Source organism: Ruditapes philippinarum, unplaced genomic scaffold (genome assembly GCF_026571515.1).
Source record: "Ruditapes philippinarum isolate M1 unplaced genomic scaffold, ASM2657151v2 ctg1103_1_1_1_1, whole genome shotgun sequence".
NCBI lineage: Eukaryota > Metazoa > Mollusca > Bivalvia > Venerida > Veneridae > Ruditapes > Ruditapes philippinarum.
In genome coordinates this window covers 30896-47502 of record NW_026858865.1, presented here as the reverse complement: position 1 = coordinate 47502, position 16607 = coordinate 30896, and the positions used below count along the sequence as shown (strand labels likewise).

The following is a 16607-nucleotide window of genomic DNA, read 5'->3' as shown; positions in this document are numbered from 1 at the left end:
TATTGTACTGTTTTGATATATTGTACTGTTTTGATATATCGTACTGTTTTGAAATATAAAACAAGCAGTCTCGTTTGATAGGGCATTCACTAAAACTCGAATAGCTTATTTTGCACTAATAGAGACGATTGAAATAAAATAAAATAGAGTTCATCAATATCTAATACTAGTTATAATAGTATAATAAGCCTTTTCGTCGGATCAAAATTGCGACTTGCAAGCTTTACTGGTGGAGGAAGTTTGAACAGAAGTTGGCCACTTTTTTTTGAAGGAAAAGCAAAAAAAAAATTCGTTTACTATTCGTAAGAGAGTTTTGAAGAAAAAAATCAAATTGAACATGAAATGTAGAGGAATGAAAGGCAACGATTTGTTTGGTTTGAATAACCAATAACAATTGTATACAATAGAAAAACGTAGAAATTCTAAATTGCTATAATGTGTCAATTATAATACTACATTTTAGACCTTATCTCTTACAAATGTCTCTTTGCATTTGGAAAAATATATTTTATAACGTGTAAATAGTTTCTTTTCTAAAATTTTACATTCAAGCACGATCGAAGGTTATTCTTTAATATACAAACACTCCAGTAGCTAGCTTTATTTCACATGTCGTTAAATTTGCCAACCCCGTACACGAGGGTGGATCAATTTGTAATGCAATATTTTCAATAAATTTATTAAAAGAGCAAAAAAATTACCATTTTCTATTTCAATCCTTCAGAATTATTTCCTTCTAAATAAAACAAAGTTTTAGTAGACGTTTAATTCAATGTTAAATTTCATCAGCATAGTCCATTTCTACTATAACAGGGAGAAGTAGTGAACTTTTAAGGACATGCACTCGTTTTTATGGATAACCCCCCTTCCCCCCCCCCCCCCCCGCATAAAAAAAAAATAATAAAAAAACAGAAAATACAGACCTTTAATCATACTTTACAAAAGTGTTTTTCTATTTTTCTTAACACGATAGTAATAAATATATAACATAACATTAATTTTATTTAGCATTATACAATGTTATAGCCAACATGAAGCAAATTAAATGTTAATAATGGAATACGCAGTGAGAGGAATGGTTAACATGTAATTAATAAATATATAGGTGATACGTGTGAACTATTATGTACTGGCGTTAAAATAAACCGTCGATATAAGATTTGCCGCGAACTTTTGGGACAACCTTCGTATAACGTCTGAAGGGAACGAATAGAAAAACATAATTTCAATGATTTAAGCATAAAGGAATAAATTTAATGACTTGATCTATCTAGAGGCTAAATTATTTGTTAAATTTCAGGCCAATGTGTTTTTTCTATTCGATATTAATATTTTAGGATTGATACTTGGATTTATTTTATTTTAAAAAAATTGGACTTGAGTTTAAAAACAAAATACAAAAACATTTTAGCCAGAATTATTGAGAATGGATGAATCCAAAGATAATCCGGATGAGACAATGTCTTTTAAAGAGAGACGGGCTAGGTTCGAAAAGGTATTTAATTCCATGTACATGTACTTAAACGTTATTTACAAAAAATTTTAACACCACATTTACTTGCATAGCTGTTCATTTTTTGGTGTTTTATTATTTAATCCTTAATAAAACACAAATAAAAATCAAATAAGGATGATTGTAGCTGTTCTAAAATAGAATAAGAGCTTTTGATATAAAAATGATTAGGACTGACCATATTTTGATAGTTTGAGAATGTGTCGAAAAGTAAGCCTGTTAAGTAACTTTACATATCAGATGACAACGAATGTTAAGGATCGTGATGTCTTTATGTCAATGAAGCCTCGGTTCATACAAAATTGTAGAGTGTTGCTTGACGATTCACTAGTGATCGTCATTTTGTCAGTGAAGCCATGGTTCATATTTAATTGTAGGGTTTGCAGGACGATTCAATCAATCCGGATGACAAGAGGAAAGGCATAACTAAAGTCAATTACATAATTAAAACTTTCACAAACTACAGTATGTCCAGTTAACAATATTTATTGTATTTCCTTATACAGGAAGCATATTTGTGACTTTTGGCGCTAATAGAGACACTGGCAAACAACAAAGCAATGTTAAGCAATAATACTATTAGTAATGTGAAATAAATCATTTAACTCCAGGAAAAAATGGTAATGCTTCCTTTGCATTAAATGGCATTTGAAGAACATATCTATCAAGTTTGCAAACCTCATCAGGGGGTCGAACATATAGAGGTGCGATTCTTATTTAAGCGAGGTGAAATGGTACGATACGGAGTAATGGTGAATTTTAGAATGTAAACACATGTTCGAGTGAGAATTTTTCATAAAACTGATTACAAAGACAAATACCGGCTAATTAAGTCATGGTAAATTGCTTATCGGTATAGATATTTTACATGTTCATCGTCAAGTAATCAAGTGCTGATGGACCAATGAGTTTTGTCACTGTAAAACGTGTGACATAACAGATTGAAGTTTTGACGTTACAAAAAAGTTATTTTTCATGTAAGAACTGTTTTTATACTGTTAAATGAAAAGTGGTAACTTTACTGTGACTATAAAATATTGTCACATGATATTGCATTATAAAAATAAGTAAATCTAGATTATAGTAGATACGTTCTGGCCCAGCTAAAAACAGAGTGTGAAAGATATAAAAGTTAAGGCTGTAAAGAAAGAAATGTATGAAAACTGTATGTATTTTTTATAAATTGTATCATAACCATGTGTAAAGTTATAATACAACTATATAATATTAAAAAAAAAATCTATTTTGAAATAACAAACTTATGCGAAAAGTTGTTGTTATTATATTCTGCGAGTATTATAGTAGTCTAATCCAACATTATCAGTACTGCCACATATTTTTAAACAATAAGAATAAAATAATTGCTCATCAGAAAGTCATAGATAAAGAACCGTTAGCATTATTTTATCCCAACAGATGAGTAAGGAGGACTACAACAATACTTCAGATGAGATGATGTGTGTGAAAGAAAGGGTGGCGATGTTCGAAAAAAGTCGTGCAACACCAAAGGTATTTCTTGCTGCATATAATAAGAGTTAGCGTCAAACATAAACATAGAAATTCATCTTTGAATACATGATTCCAAACATAAGTTATTTAAATAATAACCTTTATTTATTCGTTTGTGTTAAAAGGTTTAGTCAAATATTTACAGGAGTACATGTTCGTACAAAAACCTTATGTTAAAATTTTGCATTTGTAAGGTTTAGCTACATGTATTCATTTTTAATCATAACCGGTATGATTGAAACACGTAAAAAGTACTTACCAACCAGTTAGTTAACTTAGGTGTTTGAAAAGTAAATATAACAGGAAGTTGTTACTTCACATACTATTTGGATGATATTTCATATATAGGGATTTTCACATATTTAATCTGACTTGTTTGAACGTAGATTGATATTTTAACATTAAACACAATATTTGAAACCTGTTAAATATATATAGATATCAACCATTTAAATGAATCTCATTATACAATGAAAATGTTTATCCTAGAAAATTCTTATAAACATATATATATATATATATAACTTGTTGTTTTTTGTTTGATTGAGTTTTACATCACACCAACACAGTATAGGTCATTTGGAGACGTTCCATCTTTACTGGCGGAGGAAGACCTCAGGTGCCCTTACGTGACTTATTTCAGGCATGAACGGGCACCTGAGTAGAACCACCGACGTTCCGTAAGCTAGCTGGATAGCGTCCTCACATGAAAGAATCCAAAGTCTGTCGGGATTCGAACCCTAAGCGGTGAGGGGCAAGTGGTTTGAAGCCAACGACATTATCCACTCGGCCACGGACGCCCCTGTATTTAACATGTAAATTGAAATAATTTGGCAGCAAAAAAGCTTTATACTGTTTTCTATCGAAGACTCTTCTTGATATAATCATTTTGGAGTCTTATTTTAAGTTTATCAGAAATAATCACAGTCCTTTTACATCATTGTTACATCCAACAAAAGATCTTTTATTGATCCCGAAAGTACTTCTAATTAGTAATCAAATGTTAATGAAGCAGTCATGTGAAGTAATGTAAGTAAATGCTATGTTAAGTTAAGAAAAGTAATACACAATAGTTTTGGTTATTCTTTTATTAAAATAGTAAGAACAATAAACCAATTATTTAATATGTAGACAAATATATTGTACTTTGATTATACCCAATATACTTAGAATGAAAAACGTGTTCAACGCTTGCAGTCTGATGTTGAAGACCGTTTTAAATTAGCAAGAGATTCGAAAAGAACTTCAAATCCAGAGATGGAAACAAAGCATTTGAAAAAAGTATGTATCTAATGACTAAAGCCTAAATACAAAGGTAATGTTGATGTAAATGATTTATAAAAAGACCTGAAAGAGAAGTTAACAAACCTAAACAAATTTACTCTGTATTTTGTGCTCCGCTTAGCATAACTGGAACAGCATCGAATTTAGGGTCAATAGTTCGATATTGGGGCAAGGCGAATTTCTCTGTGACAACCGATTTCGTACATTGAGTATAATAATAATTGTCTCTTACCTATCATGTGTGATGAGTAGTTGGTCACTTGCGGAGAAGTTGAAAATATGAGAAAAGGCGGTTAAGTAGATCAACCAAAATAATGTGTTAAATTGGCGTAAATACAGAAAAATAGAAAGACAGAAACAAACTATGTATTCCGCAACACTGTCGTATTGATTTTTAATTTTTCTTTAGTAGAGATATATTAATTATGCATATACTTTGTACACATTAATTTTAAAAATATACATTTTGTTAGCATTATTTATGGAATAATAGTCTATAAAATAATTTAAACGGAAATATTTCAAGGATGGGTATGAAAAGCAGACGACGGTGAGATTTTGGTATCACATTTATATTTTTAAGAGTTGCTTACATCGCTACAAACATACAGGTTAAAATAAGAAACGCTAGAAAAAAGTGATATTTCATGTATATCATATCAATAACAAAATAGACTGACGTTAATTATTTTGATTTAAAGGCATGTCATCCATTTTTAATGAATAAGGTTTATTAGTGATATATATATTATTTTTGGCAAATTATAGAGTTCAAAATATGGGCACTTAAGAGTATTTCAAAAACCTCTCTGTTTGGTACGGAATGATGACAATGTATTGTCAATAGTTGAAAGCGTTATGGAAGAAATATCGACGATCGAGGACACTGTTAATATCATTGCAATAGCAGGGCCGTACAGGACCGGAAAATCCTACCTTATGAATATGTTGGCTGGCGTTAAACGAGGTATATTAATTTCACTTGTTGCAATTAGAATGATAGCTAATATCAATTATATCTGTCACACTTTTACACATGATCCATAATTTTGTTAAATATATCATACATATCATCCGTTATATCAGAATCATATTTAATTATTGCGGATAAGTTCAGATTTTGCTTTATAAGTGAATGTGAAACAAATGATCGCACATCGTTTGCGTGCAATCAAACATTACACGTACACAAAAATAATACATGCGATATATGTTTTTTGTATAACACAAATATCCTTAAAAAAATAAACCACAAAACAGCCACAATTTTAAAACTGTTGTCAAAAAAAAAAACAATAAAAAAACGTAAAAACAATTGCAATACCATTATAACTATGTTTCATAAAAATAACCGAAAGGATTTCCTCTTGGAAATACAACTGCCGCAACGACAAAAGGGTTGTGGGTGTGGTGTTTGGAACATCCAGAACGAAAAGATGAGGTTCTGATGCTAATTGACACAGAAGGAATTGGCGATGTTGAAAAGGTAAACATGGGTAATCACAAACATGTCATGTAAACTTGCAATTTAAAATAAACACAAGAAGAATGACATTCATCCAGCAAGAACAAGCAAGCAACATTAGAAGATAGGATAACTTTTAAGTGTAGTTTGATTAAATATTAGAAATACTTACTTATTTTCTATACTGTTAGATTAATTCTAAAACATTAAATCGAAGGCAACATGTACTATATCATTTTAATTGCATAAGTTGAAAATTGAAATATATTTATTATCAATTATTGTACGGGATGATTTTACTAATTTTACACAGTGATATAAATAATTGAGAGAAAGTATGATGTTTAAACTATCAATATCATATTGAAACTAAACAATGTTGTAGAAAGTAATGAGAGAAAATGCAGTGTACTGAAGGAATTTGATCAAAACTACACAAAATTAAACAGGAAAATTAAGATTTTATACTGTTGTTCTCACAGCCTTTATTGACCAATGTACATTGAATACATTGACAAATGTGCTGTTACGGGGACAACTATCACTTTCAACAATATTGATGTTTTAATCTCCTTCTATTAAGCCGGCAGGGGATTATCGGAATGACCTCCGTCTGTCAGTCCGTCAATACGTCTGTTCGATCTCACGGGACAGTAATAATGTGGCTAGACAATAGGTAACTGTTCATTCTCTTTGATGTCATTCATTCCGTAATGCTTTTATGTGGCTATTTTCTTTTAGGTGGCTAAAAAGAACAATAGAGTAGCCACATTATTACTGTCCCCTTAGAACGTCCGTCCATCTGTCCGTTCGTAACACCCTTGTGTCCGCTCCATAAATCTTAAACCGCTGTTTTTTTTTATAATTTAGCACAAGTGATCACCATTTTGAGACAATTTGCAGAGAGCAATAATAGGGTACCTACCCACAAAGTCAAGGTCACGCTAAAGGTTAAGTGTTAAAAAGTCTACATTTCGTGTCCGTTCATAGGTTTTTAACCGCTGAAATGTTTTTATATAACTTGGCACAAATGATCACCATAATGAGACAATGTGCAGAGCGCAATAATTGGGTTGCTACCCCCAAGGTCAAGGTTAAAATATACATTTCTTGTCCGCTCCATGACATTTAAACCACTGCAATGTTTATAAGATAACTTGGTAGAAATGATCACCGTTATGAAATCATGTGCAGAGCACATCAATCAAGTTCCTATTCTCAAGAACTCACTCAAAGTTTCAATGTTAAAACATCTATTTTTTCATATCTGCTCTATAATTTATTGACAATTTAAAGGTTTTAAAATTCCTTGGCAGAAATGATCTCCACCATGACACAATCTGTAGAGCGCAACATCTATATCACTACTCTCAAGGTACATTCAGGTTGCTACCCCCAAGGTCAAAGTCCCACGTGTGGGTAAAATGATAACGTCCACATTTTCCTGTCCGCTCTTTAACTTATAAAATACTGATAAGTTTTGCAAAAATTGTCACCATAATGACATGATGTGTGGGGCGCAACATAAAGGTTGCTACCCCCAAGGTCTAGGTAACACATAAAGGTCAAATGGTAAAAGTCAACGATTTTGTGTCCTCTTTATAATTTTTTAACTACTGAAATAGTTTAGTTATATTAGAAAAAAATATCACCATCATCACCTACTCTCAAGGTCAAGGTTATAACATAACCAGCAGCCTTGTAAATCTCACCTGAATGATTTGTAAAACATGAAAACTTTAATAATAAAACTTTAGAGTCACAATCAAATTAAACTACTCAAAGTTTGCTATGCACCAAGTTTTCCACATAGCATCGTGCAATTTTTATCAGATAATGTTATGATATTTACATTGTAAATGGTGTAGTGATGTATCGAGAGTGTATCCTGTATACACATAGCCTTGAATGGCATGCCATTTGCACGTGTAAGTAGGTAGTACAAACATGTTGACGCTGTATTTTGATAGTCTTTATTAGACACAGAATTCACGTACCAACACGTGTAGGGTGTTCATTCTTCATTTTCCATTGAAATATTGAACATTTAAGTTTGAATAATGGCGAATGCAAATGTTAGGAGGCATTTATCAGAAGCAAAGTTGTGGCGAGCAGTTGGTATTGTGAAGCAGGGGGCTCGACATCGTGTGGTAGGTGAAGTGTTTGGTGTGGACCAAACGGTTATCATCCGAGCCTGTAAGAAGACATGATGGTGGCGGCAGAAGAAGGGTGATTGCAGAGGCTGAGGATCGTTTTCTGGTCATCCAGACACGACGAAACCATGTTGCAACTGCAACCCAACTTCGTTCTGACCTTCAAAATGCTTCAGGGGTGCGTGTGTCAACACGAACCATACGTGACCACTTCCGGCTCCGATATGTTTCGGCCAAGGACCATGTTGGTTGGAGCAGGATGGACTGGCGGCCTGTCCGACGAGTCAATGTACTGCCTGGACTACAGATAGGCGTGTTAGAGCATGGCAAAGGTGAAGGGAACGGTTCCATATAGCAAACATTGCGGAACATGACTGCTATGGCGGCGGATCCATAATGGTCTGGTCTGGTCTGGGATGGACGTGCCGACCTCATTGTCCTCGACAGAGGCACATTGACTGCCCAGCGGTATCGAGATGACATCCTCAACACCAATGTAAGGTTGTATGCTGTTGCAATTAGTAATGGGTTCATTTTGATGGATGATAATGTCCCCGATACAGCCAATGTCGTCCAAGAGTACTTGGAAAGACAGGATATTACTCGTTTGGACTGGCCGGCCCGATCCCCAGATCTTAACCCCACTTAGCATGTATGGAAAGAGCTACAAGTCTGTATTTCAGCCAAGAAGCACAATGGAGCTTGGTGCGGCCGCCCTTGTCGACGAGTGGAATACCATCCCACAAGCTGTCCTAAAAAACCTGATAGGGAGTATCCAACGACAGTGCCAAGGTGTCATTGACCACACTGGGGTCACATACTCGCTTATAGGCAAAATCAGTTATTTGCAAAGATTGGGGCAAAATGAGTTTTTCACAAATCCCACCATATCCGTCTAAATCATAATTTCATTACAATCAAAACAAATAAACATGAAAACACATTACAATCGGTAACAAATTCCTTAATAAGGTTAATAAATCACTATGTCATATATAAGAACATAAATTAATCTAATATTTGACATTCCACCTAAAATAGGTATAAACATACTCTTGGTGCTTAGAAATCTTTGAGTAGTATATTTTAAGTTAAAACAAGCAGGATATATCACTAAATCACTCGAAACAGCAATTTTGCCTGAAGCATGATGCAACCAAATATGTTAGGAACATATCAATATATGACGTCTTAAATCAACCACGGTTTCCAAGACCTAGATGATCTACAAAAGTATCCATTTGAATTTGGAAGCTATTTGTTCAATAACTAAAACAGATTTTTGTGATGAGCAAATGTGCTTATGACATTCATGGCACAACATGAAAGTCATGGTTGGTTAAAGGTAAAGAAATACACGTTCATGTCCGCTGCGGAAGGGGAAGTACCTGTCCTTCAGATTGCCTTGTTTTGTTAAATTTTTTTAAAGAAAAGGATCTTACCATATTTCTTTGATAATTGTGTCCTATGCTTTCATACAAATAACGTTATTTAATGTTTTAAACATTTCAGGGCGATGAAGAGAATGACAATAACATTCTTTGTCTAGCTATACTTATAAGTGGAACATTTGTGTATAACTGTATGGGAGTTATAAACCACGATCTTTTGAAGAAGCTTTCGTATCCTTTTGCATTTACTCATACAGAGCGACAGAAAAAGTTTTTCTTGAAATGACATCAAGCCCATCCAATCGTAAAAGTGAATGTGCAGGTTAAGTAAACTTGATTTTACATTTTGCCAAAAATGTTTAAGATTTCATATTATTCTTCATCAATATAATCATTAACCTATGTAACACACTGAAATTTCTATCAACGTCCTTCCAATTTTATCATGTTACGTTGAAGTAAAAAAAGTGGTTCAGTATTTTTATATCTTAGAAAGTTTGTACTAAATAATCTTCATTTTCATCAATTGTATGAGTTTTTTTATTTACATCTATTATCTTAAATCATACATTATCAGTTATCATCCAAGCAGGCACATCAACGTTTTAATTGCGTTGAAAAATGGTCTGATTTCACAGGACCCAGTCCCCGACACACCCCAACTACAACAGCAGGTACCCAGGAGGCACCAAACCAGAATTGGGAGAGAACAAAAGGGCGGCTAAACACAAACAATTAGAAACAAAAGGGGGCAATTAAAGAAATAAGGGGTGCAATGGGAAAGTCGGGGTACGGAAATCTGGATGAACAGGGAGGGGGGATCGAAAGTAAATACTTACCGTTAACGACAATTTAACAAGGTAGACATAACAAAACATGCAACCATTCAAAACTTGTAACAATACACGCATGTAAAACACGGGAAGGAACACATAGGGGTACAGCCTTGGAACGGTTAGTGGTAGTAACACCACTGGGGAGTTAAAACCGGTTTAAGGCGCGCCAAACCTCACTCTTAGTCCCAATATGTTCCTATATGACAATATTATAAAATGAAACCTACAAAAATTTAATTTTAAGATATAAAACAAAGAGTTTAACCAAAAAATCAAGACAATATTAAATACTTAAGATATTTTATTTCAAAAATACAGTTCAGGTGCAGTTAAAATTCAAACGATTTAAAAAGTCATCTTAGTTACACTCTTCTTGTACAATCTGTTCCAATCTACCCCCTTTCTTGATCTTTCTGGGCATGTCTTAAATGTTTCATGATGATGTTTGAATAATTTTTGACTGTCTTTAACAGCTTCTGCAAATAAAAATAAGAAGTAAGTAGTTAAAAGTGACTCGGTCAATTTCAAAATTTTATATATATTTTACAAACTTAGTGATTTATTTCATCTTAAAAACTTAACGTTATCTGATCTTTAAATTTTACATCATACAACAGAATAGAAATGAGATATAGCTGAAGTTTCATATTGGCAGCAAGTTTTGTACATAAAACAACAATATTTTCTTAAAAAAAAGAAGCTATTCGAAAGTCTCACCTATACTTGGTAAGAAAAACTGCTCCCTGTCAGTTACTTCCAAGAAATAATATTCATTCTATGCTCTGGCTAAGACCATTTTATGCAGTATCCTGAAGACAACAAATATGTAAATTTCACATTAAAAATGTTACGGAAGTATTCTGAAAAATAATAAAAAGAAAGACAAGATAAATATCCAGTAGTTGAAATATCTATACTTTGTAAAAAATATATAATTTTACAGTTTTATTATGATCTTATTTTGAAGTTACTTAAATCTCAATCTTCGCATAGTCTGTATGTAAAAATTAAAAATGAATATGTTTGAACATAAAACATGTTCAAAGATATTTATATAACTTACGCAATGTATTCATTTTAATGAGGGTTAATTGATAATGTTTGAAAGTTGTACTTAATAGCTTTGTGGACAACCCAATGTCAGCCGTATTGTCAGTTAAGATAAATTCTATTATGTAGTATTCTCTATAAGTCTATATGTGATCTTATAATCTTACTTAGCTTCTTGTGGTTACTTACTTTTACATTCCTTAACAAAAAAACATATTTGTGACAAACTTATCTGAGAAAATAATTATAAGTGACGAAATACCACAACACGTTCTTGATTTTCGTTTAGTCTTTCCTACATTTGTTCTTTGCCTGCGTGACTTCACACTTAATATCCCCGAAAATGAAACCCCAGACACATATTTTGAAAATAGTTTAGCCCTAGAAACGGACGTTAAACTGACGAAAATACAAGAGTACAATGAAATAAAACAATCAATATTAAAGCATTTTCCAAGGAGAAAATGTTTTGTTTTTGGAATCCCAGCATCAAACCGTAAAATCTTAGACAGATTAGAAGAAGTGCACGAATCAGATCTGAGTGAAGATTTTCGTGCAGACACAGAAAAGTTTCTACAATATATGTTCAGTACCGAACCAAACAAATTGTTTGATGGCAGTTCTATTAATGGAAGAAGTATGTTTTTGAAGTGTTTGCAATAGTGTTATAACTTGACTATGGAATCTTTCTAAATACTTTCTTTGCTTTAACTTTAAAAAAGAAGAGTCAAAATGAAAAAATAAAGATAGAAAAAAAGATCATAATATAAAATGACCACCCACTATCAAATAGATTAATTTAAAACAAGTATGAAGTGTTCACATTATATAAGATTTATTCTATTGTTGTTTTATTGCTTCCGAGAGGTCATCCCTCTTCCAATAATTCTATCTATTCCAGTGTTTGCCTCGTTGACTAAGAAATACACAGATTCACTTGCAAATGGAGAAATGCCGTGTATTGATGATGCCTTGACAACAATGGCAAAACAGGAAAATGAAGTTGCTGTCGAAGAAGCTGTTGGCATGTGTAAACGGCAGATAGAATCTTTGGGAGTCCTGTTGCCTGATGATTTTGAACGAAAATACCAAAAAGTGCAAAGGAATGCCCTTGAATATATTCGTAAGAAAGCCGTGCTCGATGGTCTACAAGAAGGAAAGGACAAGCATATGTTTAGTTACTTTTTACGATACTAGTAAATTAAAACATATCATATCCATATCACCAGAATTAAGGAGCGCTGAATGTTAAATAATTTGTCAGAAAGAAATCAAATGTGGTATTTTGACTTCAAAAAATAAAACACAACAAAAACGCGTGGAGCTTAAGATGAAATAACTTTATCACCAATCAGTACTTCTCAGAACTTGTAGCAGGGTAAAATAAATAGGAATAATAACTAACATTTATGGATCCTTTTATGCTTCCATTGATGCTGTCTTTATCTGTCTTACACAATGTGCTAACTTCTTATACAATATACTTTTCCCCACTTTCCATTTTTATTTGACTATTAAGATTATACAGTTTGGGTTGGCTACAGGTAACGATGTGCGCTCGATAAGCTATGACGTCAATTTGAATATTATTCTGAAATCAATTCCCGGTTTCATAATTTTTGAATATATGGTAACAAATTTTATAAGTAGATATCGATATTACATCAACGTAAATATAGAATACACACTTATGAAATTATAGTAATTTTTATCTGAATTCGGCTTATATTTTACTTACTGATAAACAAAGATTTAATGATTTGTTATTTGAGAGATACCAATAACCGTTTCAAATAAAGGTATCAAAAAGAGTCTTATTTTTCACGAGACTTATGTCTTAGGATAAGACATTCCCACAAATCAATCTCACTTTCAGTTTCATGATTTGTAAGCAAAAACATTTTAGTTTATTTGAAACATCGTGCGTGAATTTCAAGTTATTATCATTTAAGTCATTTAATTTGAATAAAAACCTTTTACTCGCCTACCATATAAAATCAACTTTCTAACAAAAAGTTTGATGTTTGAATCTTTGTTCTTCTTTATGTGAATATTTTCTTACGTCTAAATATAAATCTGTTATATTTCTAGGGAGCAATGGATTCATTTAAAATAAAACAGATGGTAGAAAATAATCTCTATGTTCAACAGAAGTGCGCTAAAGAACTTCAGTCCATGTATGACAAATTGATTAAACCAAAAGTCGCCAATGGAACATATCTTAAACCAGCGGGCTATACCGAATATAGAGAGGACTTTGCTATTATAAGAGAAAGTATCAAACAAAGTCTACATGAAGTCAATCCAAACGTTGTAAGATATTTAACATTTTAATTATAAAAAAATATAGTACGTATTGCATTAGAGAAATAATCGAAATAAGTCTTGCAACAAAAGCTTTATTTTATTACTAAGTAAATATTGCATTCTTCAATATTTTTTTTGTTAACTTAAGAGGTGCCTTATAAATCAACTAATTGAAATGAAAGTAGAATCTATGATACTTTCAGCTTAAGTTAAGTTGTCTAGAGTTTGAAAACCGATGTAGAAAACAAGATGAAAAAATATGGACGAATTCCAGCATAAATGGATTACAAATAGAAGGTACTGTAATTCATGTAAATATTGTTTTTATATAAACAGATAAATAAGCAATAATTACAGAAAGCGTGAATATATTTCAGTTGATTTGGAAGTAACTGAGAAACCAGTCGACTCAAAATTATTCATAGAATTTGAATGGATAAAACATGATATCATAAGAACATACATGTATTAGTTCAATGCAGAATATGATCCATATGGCTTCAAAAATCACCAAACTGTCTATAATAAAATCCTGAAAAGTAAAGTTCTGAAATTGTCTTTTGTTTTAGAGGTCTCACTGTTTATTTTTGACATATCTATAAGGTAAAGAAAATTTCGATATATTAAGAAAACTTCTTTTACATAGCTGAAATTCAGAAACACGCTGAAATGTTGGCAGTGAAAAATGATAAACTACTTCAAAAGGAAGATTCGAAGAAAAGTTCTGAAGAAGAAAACTGGAAGGCTTTTAAAGAGGAACTGGCATCTAAAAGAGAGAAGGAACGGAAAGAATTAGAAGAAAAGTATGCAAAGTTATTTGCCGATTATGAGAGAGGAAAGAAAGATTTAGAAAGTGCGATAAAGGAAAAAGAAGAACTTAATCAACGTCTCGAAAATCAAAGCTCATCTTACAAAATTGTAAAAGCCAAACCTGCTATGAAAAAAACAGTGTTAAAAACCATGCTGAGCCTAGTCCCTATTATTGGTCCAGTAATGGCTGGGGTGTATGAAAGATTTTCATCTGATGATTAGGTTATAATTTTGTATAATGAGTGACAATCATTTTAAAAAGAACAGATAATGATAAATGCAGTTGCATGTTTGGATAACAGAATCATATTCATTTGCATATATTTTATTTATCATATTACTATAAATGAGTGAAGGGTATATCGTCTATATACATATACGCATATTTTATATTATTTACATTTATTAAGCAAAGTAGAACAATTGACAGGAATATTCAATTAATGTGATATTGGGTTTCAATCGTTGGTGTTAGAGAAAGAAGAAAGTAAGAAAACAATTATATTAACTTTAAAATAATTTGGATCTATCGCTTATATATTTGCCTTTGTCTTCAACACATAATCTGATGGAAAAAAGTTTAGCAAGTTTGAAAAAAGAAAACTTTTGAAGTAGATCTACTGGCAAACAAACAAACAAACATTCCATTTACTCACAGACGTTGTTTCTTGATGAAAGAGGTCTACATATTACCTCAATCAATTCTATTAAATCCATTAAATATTAAAAGCTCTACTGTTAATAAATATTCTGAAACGCTTCACAAATTTCCCCAGGAAAATTAAGTGCATTATTACACGATTTATGCACAACATTAAAAAAGGATTGCTTACACTTCATATGACGTCATATATGACGTCAATAAACCAAATGATGTAGGAAATTACTTCTACACTCAGTATAGTTCATCATATTTCTATCAATTCCCTTTTTCTGGCGTGTTAGAATTGAAATAGATATTAATTTTTCTTGCATTGTTGTATAAAATGCACGATTTATCTTTAAAATGCTTTGTAAATAATCACTGAGGCCTAATGGACTTTATTATTCGTGATTATATTCATGCGCTTTTGAACTCAAACCGTGCATTAACCTACAACAATTAATGCACTAAAAATGATATTATTTCCTAAATCAAGTTAAAAAATCCATTTTAAATACGCTTTATATATCATTGTTCATTTATATTTCTTTGATAGCGACTGTTTTTGTTTTGTTTTCTTTCACATTGCCATGTATATAAATTTGTCATTCTAGTTCTGCCTCATCTTCACCTTGATTAAATTATCATAGACACTCATACCATATTGATGTGCGCTGGTATATTTCTAATGACTTATACACATATATGGCTTATGATCTTTTAATACTTGTTGTTTATAATGTTCACCGCTTAAAATGACAACGTTTATCTTATATTTGATTTTTGTTCATCAACTAAAAAACTCTTTCAACTTTTTTTTATTAAATTCTGTCTCATTCTTTCTTTTCTTTTTCTTTTCAATTTTAAAGAAAGAATGCACTCATATTTCTATTGATTTATTGAGTCTATTCTAAAAGTTCCACATGTTATGAAATAAAGTATTTGCTTTACATTATATATCTGATTAGTATGCTTAGCGACGTTTAATTAAACCATAGACCATGTGTTTATAAAGAAATCTTTCATAGGAAGTAAGTTTGACTATATAGATCTAATGGATTTTTTAGATGTTGATATTTTGTGTCTTACTGAAAATTAGCAAGATGAAAATTTTCGCAAAAGTAATATACAATTTTCGGAGTTTAACAATCTTTTGTCAAGCATTAACATTTCATTCCAAAGGTTTATGTTTCTTCTCTCATAAGACCAAGACGATTAATCATCTCAGAATATCTACTTCCTGAATCTGTTTGGATTGCATTGTATTGTAGGGGATATTAATGAAAATCAGTTAATCATAAATTTAAAGATGTACTGATATGATTTATATTATTGAATGCCCTATACGAATTACTTAGACCTTGCGGAACAATGCATTTCATTATATTACGGACTAATATAGCCAAATGATAAACCTTAACACAATAACATCATGGGCTCCACCACAGTACTAGTTTGTTAATTTTAATACTGCAAAAACCGAGGTCATGTTTTCATGATTCGAATTCCCTTTTCTCCCAATAATGTACAGCTTATGTTTGTAGACCATCCTAAGCATTTAGATGTTGCATATAGGCAAGATGGGTCATGTCATCAACATTCCATAATTCCATCATCTTAGCATTATAAAATTATTACATTAACAA

General features: G+C 31.8%; 2 protein-coding genes across 2 annotated transcripts; both read left to right on the top strand.

Annotated features, from left to right (window-relative positions):
• Window positions 1–1255: 1255 nt before the first annotated feature.
• On the top strand, window positions 1256–9601 carry LOC132754523 (guanylate-binding protein 1-like). Its single transcript, XM_060745166.1, has 6 exons — window positions 1256–1495; window positions 2930–3022; window positions 4193–4303; window positions 5075–5273; window positions 5665–5792; window positions 9437–9601. The coding sequence occupies exons 1-6, from the start codon at window positions 1427–1429 to the stop codon at window positions 9599–9601; spliced, it is 765 nt and encodes a 254-aa protein (XP_060601149.1). The 5' UTR covers window positions 1256–1426.
• Window positions 9602–10090: 489 nt separating this feature from the next.
• On the top strand, window positions 10091–14926 carry LOC132754522 (guanylate-binding protein 1-like). The gene is made up of 6 exons (XM_060745165.1): window positions 10091–10142; window positions 11689–11838; window positions 12103–12296; window positions 13293–13514; window positions 13712–13805; window positions 14155–14926. Exons 1-6 carry the CDS (start codon window positions 10091–10093, stop codon window positions 14538–14540), a joined length of 1098 nt encoding a protein of 365 aa, XP_060601148.1. The 3' UTR covers window positions 14541–14926.
• The last annotated feature ends 1681 nt before the right edge of the window (window positions 14927–16607 follow it).

Bases quoted from the DNA above. Each gene is read 5' to 3' on its own strand.
- LOC132754523 (XM_060745166.1), top strand. From the start codon at position 1,427: ATGGATGAATCCAAAGATAATCCGGATGAGACAATGTCTTTTAAAGAG. The intron at 1,496-2,929 runs GTATTTAATTCC...TTATCCCAACAG, and splicing joins GACGGGCTAGGTTCGAAAAG to ATGAGTAAGGAGGACTACAA. The intron at 3,023-4,192 runs GTATTTCTTGCT...CAATATACTTAG, and splicing joins AAAGTCGTGCAACACCAAAG to AATGAAAAACGTGTTCAACG.
- LOC132754522 (XM_060745165.1), top strand. From the start codon at position 10,091: ATGGGAAAGTCGGGGTACGGAAATCTGGATGAACAGGGAGGGGGGATC. The intron at 10,143-11,688 runs GTAAATACTTAC...TTGGAATCCCAG, and splicing joins ACAGGGAGGGGGGATCGAAA to CATCAAACCGTAAAATCTTA. The intron at 13,806-14,154 runs GTACTGTAATTC...TCTTTTACATAG, and splicing joins AAATGGATTACAAATAGAAG to CTGAAATTCAGAAACACGCT.